The sequence below is a fragment of the Acanthochromis polyacanthus genome, chromosome 1, assembly GCF_021347895.1.
Source record: "Acanthochromis polyacanthus isolate Apoly-LR-REF ecotype Palm Island chromosome 1, KAUST_Apoly_ChrSc, whole genome shotgun sequence".
Taxonomy (NCBI): Eukaryota; Metazoa; Chordata; class Actinopteri; family Pomacentridae; genus Acanthochromis; species Acanthochromis polyacanthus.
Window position 1 is genome coordinate 36,393,329 of NC_067113.1, and position 9,955 is coordinate 36,403,283.

General features: G+C 40.2%; 1 protein-coding gene across 1 annotated transcript in view; it reads right to left on the minus strand.

Moving 5' to 3' along the window:
* prkd1 (protein kinase D1) overlaps positions 1–9,623 on the minus strand; it is a 69,366-nt gene extending 59,743 nt beyond the window's left edge. The window contains exon 1 of the mRNA XM_022205393.2: positions 8,897–9,623. Coding sequence (XP_022061085.2) covers positions 8,897–9,118 — 222 coding nt within the window. The 5' untranslated portion in view covers positions 9,119–9,623. The remainder of the gene's footprint in view (positions 1–8,896) is intronic.
* Positions 9,624–9,955: the final 332 nt, after the last annotated feature.

A 9,955-nucleotide genomic window follows, 5' to 3' on the forward strand; every position in this document is an offset into this window, starting at 1 on the left:
AACCAGCAGAACCACTCCTGAGACGCAACTAAGATCCTCTGAAGGCTGAGGATTCAAAAGATTATGGTGGGGTAGACGATTTGAGTACTACAAAGACACAAAACAATAAAGAGACACAGCACGACCACAAAGACACAAAACAAATACAAAGAGGCACACTAACAATGAAGCTCCAGATGATGTCAGAACATGAACTTTTTGGTCCATCGTGATCCTTCACAGTTTAAATGTTTTGTTTTTGATTAAAACGGGATAAATAAATGATAATAAATTCTCCACATCTGGAGAAGGAGGAGGAGACTCTTCATCCTTCACCTCCATCACATCCTCAACAATAGATTCATCTTAATGTGTGTGCTGTCGCCATGGCAGCGTCGCCGCTCCTGTTGTCACGGCAACAAGGACTCAAGGCTGATTCCTCCATCATGTGTGTTCAGATCCAGACCCTCTGAGCTGCTAGAAGGCATGATGGGTAATGGAGGTCAGCTGGGTCTCAACATATTATTCAGCTACTTTTACTTTCTGTACAGTAGTTTGACTGTCTACATCTTTACTGTGTCTTAGTGGTTGCTTTGTGTTTCTTTGTTGCTGTTTTGTGTCTTTCTGTGGTCGTTTTTGTGTCTCTTTGTGGTTGTTTTGGTTGTTTTAAGAGAACGTTTGGCTGTAAATCCTTTAAAAAAACATTGTGGGAACAACAAGCATCCTTTTGCAGACATTACTAGAACTTTCAGAACTTTTCCAGAACATTTCTAGAACTAAAAGAGTCCTCACTGCGTTAGTGTTGGTAGATCTACTGTTGAACCCAGCAGAGGTGTAATCGTCACTGTCTGGATCCTTTAACTGTGGTTCTAAAGCAGCAGCAGCGATGGTCTGGTTCTCCTCTAGAACAAGACCAGGAGGACAGCAGCTGTCACCATGACGACAGGACATGCAGCGTGATGTCTTTCATGAAGACGAGTGTTTACTGTAGGCTGAGGAGACTAAAAGTAGACTCACATCCTGGAAAATGTTCTGAAGTCCTACTCTGAGGAACCAGAACATCATGAAGGAGAGAGACCTCAGAGACGTCTACTGGCAGCAGAACGATGGAAAATATGTTTAAATGACGAAAACTTTGATTAGAGAGTCAAACGATTCAGCAAACTGAATTAGTCCAAAATCCCTCACGGTTTGTTTAAAATCATAAAAATGTGTTTTAAGTAGTTTCAAATGACAGAAATTCATCCAAAAACGACCCAAAATTTGCTTTAAAAAACAACATACTGTCTGAAGGGACTTTTTACTGAAATTACTCAACGTTTGGCTTCAAGATGAATAAATTATCAGATTTTTCAGATTCAATTTTGTCTTTCTTCAGTCATTTTACCATCCTGTTTGGTGTCTTTGAGGGGGTTTTTGTGTCTTTTTATGCTCATTTTGTGTGTCTTTGTGGTTGTTTTGTGTATTTTTTGCAGTCTTTTCTTGTCTTTTTCATGTTTTTGTGTCTTTTTGTGGTCATTTTGTGTTTTTTCCAGTCTTTTTCCTTCTTTTTCCCATTTCTATGTCTCCCTGTGGTCATTTTGTCTTTCTTCAGTCTTTTTCGGTGTCGTCGTGGTCATTTTGTGCGTCTTTGTCGTCATTTTGCATGTTTTGCTGCTTTTTGTGTCCCTTCAGCGGCCTTGTGTGTCTTTTTGTGGTCATTTTGTGCGTCTTTGAGGTGAAGGGGTGCTGAATTTCAGGTTGAGGTGAAGACAGAGACCAGATGAGACTAGAGACGAGTGAATGGATGAGAGTCGGAGGACAATGACAGAAAACATGCGTCTGCTTCATTCACAGCGTCTCATAATGGCCTCAGAAGGACACTTCACCGCCGCAATCAGCATCCGTTGCCTGGCAACAAGGAGACGGCAGCGACAGAAACACAGCGACACACACACACACTTCATTACCGTTACAGAGGTGTGTGTGTTTTTCATTTACATTCATCCTCTGTAACGCCTCCGCAGCAGCACAGAAACCAGCCGCAGCTCAAACCGTCCTCAAAGTGCGGTTTTGTCGTTTTAACGTGGACATCTGACGTCGGCGGTCGTCATGGCAACGCAACACGCTTCCCTGACCGTCGCACGACTTGGATCTGACATCCAGAAAAAACTAAAAGCAGTCAGAGTCTGAGCTGCAAACTGAGGAAAAAACTGGACTCAGACATTCAGATTAAATCCATTTACAGAACCTGCAGCAGGCTTAAAACCTGTTGTATCTTTAAAAAAACAACTAAATCTGTGCGTCTGAAACTCTGAGAGACAAAATAAATCATCAGAAGTGTAAATTTACCACAGTCCTGTCTGGAAAAGTCATCAAAACTGAACTTTAACTTGTGATATTTCATCAAAATCAGATAAAATTCACCCAAAATTAAGTTTCTGCAACAAATTCTGTAAAAAAAAATAAATAAATAAAAATTATGAGAGCTGTTTGTGGTCATTTTGCATCTCTTTGCAGAGGTTGTGTGTTTATTTTCCATCATTTTGTGTCTTTTTGCTGTCATTGTGCATGTTTTGCTGCTGTTTTGAGTCCCTTTAGCAGCCTCTTCTGTCTTTTGTGGTGATTTTGTGTATCTTTGAGTTTTTGAGAAGAAAAAGAAAAGCTCAGGAAGTTTAACCTGAAGAACACACTACTGAAAACACACAAAAACACACACAAAGACACACACATAAACACACACACCTGTTAATCAGTTCATTTGGTGCCATTTGAAGTGTTAAGAGTTGCATGTTGTGAGCAGCTGTGGAGGTGACCTGATCTGATTTAGATCCTCCATAGAACACACACCTGAGAGTGAGAGTGTGTGTGTGTGTGTGTGTGTGTGTGTGTGTGTGTGTGTGATGTTCTCCTAGTGTTTTATCTCTATTTTTCGGCAGGTGTTTCCTCCATTTCCTGCCTTGTCTCTGAAGATGAGGCTTCCATGTTGTGGTTTTCACTGCGACTCTACGAGGAGCTTTTCACACACAAGGAATCTGATTTGGAGTAAAACTCGGAGAAGCAGAAGAATTTAACAGAAGGACCGAGATTTAAAAAGAAAAAGAGTGTAGGGAGTCAAATAAAAAGCAGATCTAAAGTATCATGAAGGAAAAGAGACATGTCTGATGTTATCCCAACCAGACAGCTGCCAGGTTTGAGAATTACTCTTTAATCTGAACAGCCACAAACATGCAAAGCATCTGTATCTGATCACATTAATCTGACTGAAAGCTGTGCATTAATTAACCAATTTCTTCTCATTCTGCTAAATTACTGTCGTCTGGATTCCAGCTAACAATAAAAGGAAACAAATTAAGAAAACTGAGACACAAAATGACCAAAACATAACGACACCCGTCAACTCCAAACCCTCCTGATGCTGATCTTCATCTCTTCACAATCTCATCGTGATGTCACCCTGATCTGACCTTCATTCCACCACAGTCTCATCTCCACCTCGTCTCTTGTCTGCATCAGATAAATGAACGATAAATCGATAATGATAAACAATGATCCCTGCAGATCGAGGTTTGACGTCTCAGATGGAGGATCTTGGAACAGATTCTACTTCGACTTGATTTCAGACAAAAAGAATCAACAACAACATTCTGTGTGAATGAGGAGAAACATCACATCCATACTGACACTGTGAGTGTGTGTGTGTGTGTGCTCATTGTTAGCGCTCGCTAACAGCTTAGCGGATCAGTCGGGTTCATGAAGCTAACGCCAGGAAACAGAAACTCCTGCAGAGCGGCGAACAAAGACATTTGGATTCATGTTTGCAGGATAACGGAGCAGTGAGTCACCACACTGACTAACACTGCAGACCCAGGACACACTGCTAAACACACTGCTAAACACACTGCATGCCATCAGAGGAATGCTGTGTGTTCATGGGAGAGTCTGAGCTGTGAAGTTGAACCTCAGAGCTCCAATTAACAGCAACTGATGGAGGAACTCTGAGTCTGCATGAGGCTAAACACAGCCCAGATCTGGAGACACAACTCAGGAAAACCAGACCCAAACCACTGAAATAAAAGAAATGAGAAAAAAATGAGACACAAAATGAGATATAAAACAAAAAATGGGACATAAAATTACTAAAATACGAGACAAAAACGAAACACAAAATGAGAAAATGAAACAGAATGAAAAACATGAGACAAAAAGTATTCAAAACATTAGAAAACTGAGACAAAAGATGGGACAGAAAGGTAAATGAGAGGTGAATCTAGAAAAATCAAGACACAATACCAGAAAAATGTGACACAAAATTACTAAAATAAGAGATGAAAATAAGAAAATTAAACAGTGTGGACAAAATGGAACTAAAAAAACAAACAAGACAAAACAATATGAGAAAAATGAGATATAAAATTTGACAAATGAGACAAAAAACTATGAAAACGAGGGACATAATGAGAATGAGAAAAATAGCAACAATGTTAGAACAGATCAAAAATATCAATAATAATGATGAGGATGGATAAAGCTGAACCTTCATTGATCTCCAGGTTTGTTCTGAAGAAAACTCCAGAAATGGAATGTTTCTGTCATCAGCTGGGTAATCAGAACACGCTAACAACATAGATTATTCTGAGAACATGCTAAAAACATAGAACCAGATTTAAGTGGACGTGTAGAACAGGAGACCTGAACCAGAGGTTTGTGGGTTCAAACATCTCCTGGAGTTTCCTGTAGATTTAAACACTGAGCTGCAGTTAAACTCTGAGTGGGATCAGAATCACAGCTGAATATTAATCAGAACTTCTGACTGACATCTGGATTGTTTCTCCTGAACCGTGGGAGGAGAAACTCTGCTTTTAAGAACATTAACATGAACCAGATCCTCTGAAAGATTCAAATAAAACCAGAGAAGAAGAGTTTAGAGCAGCAGGAGAAGAGACGATCAGCTTCACGGTAGGAAGGTAGAAAGGTCAAAGATAGAAACTTTATTCTTTCTGCTCCAAACACATCAACATCTGTGAAGCTCCAGGTGTTCCAGAAACACACCAATGACTCAGCGCTGTAGAATCTGCTCCGTCATGATACCAGACTGGAAGAAGTTCATCAGATTTACCTTAAAGAACAGACCAGACTAAACCAGATTACAGACCAGACCAGGTCAGATCTGATGCTGTGGAGCTAGATCTCCATGGTAACTGATGCTGAGGAGCTAGATCTCCATGGTAACTGATGCTAAGGAGCTAGATCTCCATGGTAACTGATGCTGTGGAGCTAGATCTCCATGGTAACTGATGCTGAGGAGCTGGATCTCCATGGTAACTGATGCTAAGGAGCTAGATCTCCATGGTAACTGATGCTGTGGAGCAAGATCTCCATGGTAACGGATGCTGTGGAGCTAGATCTCCATGGTAACTGATGCTGTGGAGCTAGATCTCCATGGTAACTGATGCTGTGGAGCAAGATCTCCATGGTAACTGATGCTGAGGAGCTAGATCTCTATTGTAACTGATGCTGAGGAGCTAGATCTCCATGGTAACTGATGCTGAGGAGCTAGATCTCCATGGTAACTGATGCTAAGGAGCTAGATCTCCATGGTAACTGATGCTGAGGAGCTACATCTCCATGGTAACTGATGCTGAGGAGCTGGATCTCCATGATAACTGATGCTAAGGAGCTAGATCTCCATGATAACTGATGCTGAGGAGCTGGATCTCCATGATAACTGATGCTAAGGAGCTAGATCTCCATGGTAACTGATGCTGTGGAGCTAGATCTCCATGGTAACTGATGTTGTGGAGCAAGATCTCCATGGTAACGGATGCTGTGGAGCTAGATCTTCATGGTAACTGATACTGTGGAGCAAGAACTCTATGGTAACTGATGCTGTGGAGCTGGATCTCGATTGTAACGGATGCTGAGGAGCTAGATCTCCATGGCAACTGATGCTGAGGAGCTAGATCTCCATGGTAACTGATGCTGTGGAGCTAAATCTCCATGGTAACGGATGCTCTGGAGCTAGAGCTCCATGGTAACTGATACTGTGGAGCTAGAACTCCATTGGTAACTGATGCTGAGGAGCTAGATCTCCATGGTAACTGATGCTGTGAACAGTAAATTATGTTCACATCAAAAACCTTTATTCTTGTACAGCATGTAACTACATGTGACTATTTTGCTGTATTTAAAACAATTAAATCCTATTTTACATTATTTTTTATAATAATCTAAAATAATAAATAGAATTTACGGTTACAATTGTAATATATTTATAATATATATATATATATATATATATATATATATATATATATATATATATATATATATATATAATACAATAAATGCAATATCATAATTTATTTATTATTAATTTGTACATATTTATAAAATATTTGATTCATTATTTTGTGTATATAATTATAAATTATTTTATTTTTATTATTTGCTTATAATTATAAACTATTTTATTTACTATTATTTACTCATATTTGCATAAAAATTGTTTTCACAGTATTCTACCATCTTTAAAGTACTTTTTGGTGCCTTTCACAGTTTGTTTCCAGTAATAATTTCAGTGGAGGCAGCTCTGCGTGAATTATTATTATTATTATTTGTCGAGACAGAAGGTCGTGGAGGTTAAAGCTGCTCATTGATCTGAGCTTCATCCATACATGTTATTGAATGTTCCTCTCAGCGTCACGTATGGAAAAATCCTGTCTGGACTCAAACACAGAGTTTCATCATGTTTAAATGTCAGGAAGAAACATAAAATCTGCAGGTAAGAGATATTAATAAAGTCCCAGAGTCAAACTTTAGAAGGTTTTTATGAAATGTGAGCAGACTCTGGAAGAGTTTTCATGTTTCAGTGAAATAAAATGACGACTAATTGAATAAATTCTCTGATTACAGCATCTTGTTGTTTCCTGAACAGAGTTAAAAACATGTTTTAAACTGTTTAAGGATCAAAAATCAGTTTCTTCAGTTCAAGTTGAACAAATAAATAAATTAAAAGTTTTTTATTCTCAGGCCATGTTTGTAATATTTTAAATCCATCACAGTAACTAGAAAGTCCTGCAAAAGTGATAGCAGCAGGACTCAGAATGACAGAAATCAGAAAAAATCTACATTTCTTTGGTTATTTATTGTAATTTGCTAAATATTTTAAAGCCTTGAATGTCCACAATGACTCAGAATTTATCCAGAATGACGAAGTGTCCAAAATGACTCAAATATGGCTTAAAGTGTGTCCAAGATGACTTATGACCTGACGTAAAAGGTGTACAATATGACTCAAATGTGTCTAAATTTACTTAAAAAGTTCACAAAATGACCTAAATTTGTCAAAATATTTTAAAATTTGTCAAAAAATGCCTTTACATTTGTGTAAAATGACTAAAAAAGTGTCCTAAACGATCACAATTTGTCCAAAAATGACAAAAAATCTGTGGTTCATTTTAAAGTCCTGCAGCTCTGAGGAACCAGAACATGAAGAAGCAGAGAGAACCACAGATGTTTTCTGGCAGCAGGACTCAGAATGACGGAAACCACAGAAAGTTTTTGTAATTTCATCTCATTTGTTGCTTCATGTAGTTTTACTTCCAGTGATGTTGAGTCTGTATAGTTGTGTCTCGTTTGTGTTGTTTTGTTTCATTTCTGATTGTTTTGTGTAGTTTTGTTTTCTACTTAGTCCTTTTCTCACACTTTTTGTGTCTTTGTGGTCATTTTTCTCTACATACGTGTGTTTTTGTCATTTTCTGTCGGGTTCATGTTGCTTCATTCCTATTAGAGACTGTTTCTGTCTCCTCATCCTGCAGATGTTTTTCTATCTCCATATCTCTAGACGTTTCCTCTCTGCTCTGCTCATCATCAGTAGATGTTTCACCATGCTGGATGGATCTCCAACAACCTGCTGCTCTGTTCTCTCTCTGCTCATCAGAACCAGCACAAACCTCAGTTCAGTCCTTTGTTTATGTTTGTTGTCACACAGGTGTTTGAAAGAGAGAATAATTAGTGGCAGGATGCTAACAGGGATGCTAACAGGGATGCTAATGGATGCTAACAGGGATGATAATGGATGCTAACAGGGATGCTAACAGGGATGCTAATGGATGCTAACAGGGACACTAATGGATGCTAACAGGGATGCTAACAGGGATGCTGACAGGGATGCTAACAGGGATGCTAATTTAGAATTTTTGGCAGCATTTTCAAACAATAGTCTTCTTATACTACATTTACCCTCTAGTACTACATTTATCCTCTAATACTGCATTCAGACAGGGTTCTATTCAAATTTTACTGCAGGGTTCGTGATCATCTACAGAACAGGAAGTACTTCATGTTCCGTTGGTGTTCAGGAACTTTGTAGTAGTTCGTGTACATGATGTTCTGTAATACTTTGAAGCTATTCAGTCGTCAATCAAATAAACTGGATTGGGTTTAAATACATTACTGTACTTTAATTATCTATTTTCAGAAAAGTATTATCAGACTGGAGCTGGATATCAGCAGAAACTAAACAATAAAAGACTGCAGACTGCAGTTGTGACCGTCCATCCACCCCGACCTCCTCCACATGACCTCCTGCTGCTCCTCCAGCAGCCACCAGGGGTCGCTGTCATCAGAAGGTAAACACATGATGCTGTTTCTGTCTATGAACCTGATTACAACCAGATGCTGGACTTTAACTAACAGGTGTGAACAGGTGTGTCAGTTATTCATTTATTTATGACCCAACAGATCCAGACCCAGAACCAGAACCAGAACCGACCTGCTGCTGCCTTTATCTCTTATTAATCTGAAATAAATCTGCTTTCTGCACCAAACTAAAGCTCCACCTGAGCACCAACTTCTGACTCTAACTTCCTGCAGCTGTCCCGGTTCTGACCCGTTAACGGCTCCCGGTTTTGACCCGTTAACTGCTCCCGGTTACCTTCTGGTCCACGATGGAGCACGCCACCTCCCGGACCTGGCTCAGGCTGAGCTCCGCGGCGTCCAGCAGCACCGGCTCCCGGCTCAGACCGATCTGGATGTGGAAGGAGATCACACCGCCTCCTCCTCCGCCTCCGCCTCCCCCGGTGCCGGTGGCGGAGCTGCCGGTCCCCGGTGAGAACGGCAGCGGACTGGGCGCACGGATCAGCGGAGGCGCGCTCATTAGAGCCGTTAACCGGCGTCCAACTCTGCCAGGAAACAGTCAGGAGTCACGACGGTGGCCGGTGACCGGATTAACGGCGGAACCGGAGGAGTCCAGAAGTCCTGCAGCGGCGGGGAAAAAAAAGCGCAAAAAAGCGGAGAGTTTGAGAAAGTGGAGAGAGAAAAAACCGGAGGACGGAGTTGTGAGGACTACATGACTGGACCGGAGAGAAACCGGAGAGAAAACCGGTGAGGAGGAGAAACGGACGTCAACGGCTGGAGGGAGGAGGGGGGGGGGAGGGGGAGGACAGACTGGAAGGAGATGTTTTTATTTACTGTTTATGTTTACTGTTTTTATTCAATGTTTTATTCAGTGATTAGTTAAAGAATGAGGAAAATATTGAAACTAAAATACATTTTCTTTATCAGGTTTTCTGATTTAAACTTTTCAGATAACTTTTTGTTCTAAATGTTGTATTATTCAGTTCACTTCACTTTTATTTCTATAGCACTGATTACAGTCAGTCTGTCTCCAGAAGCTTCCAGAACCCAGATGAACCCCAGAGCAGCTCTAAGGAGACAGAGGAAAGAACGTATTAAAAACAGACAGAAAAGGATGACAGAGTGCTGCCAGAAATGACTCCAAAGATGTAAAACAACCACAAAAAGACGTTAATGACCTTCCAAATAAACGCTGTCTGACTAAAAAGACACACAGAACCATCTGAAAGAGACACAACGGTCTCAAAATAGACACAAAACGACAAGAAAAAGACACAAAACGACCACAAAGAGAAGAAAAATTTGGAAGATGTTCGGCCTGAATCTGCAGACAGATGATTGGTGGAGATCAGGTAAT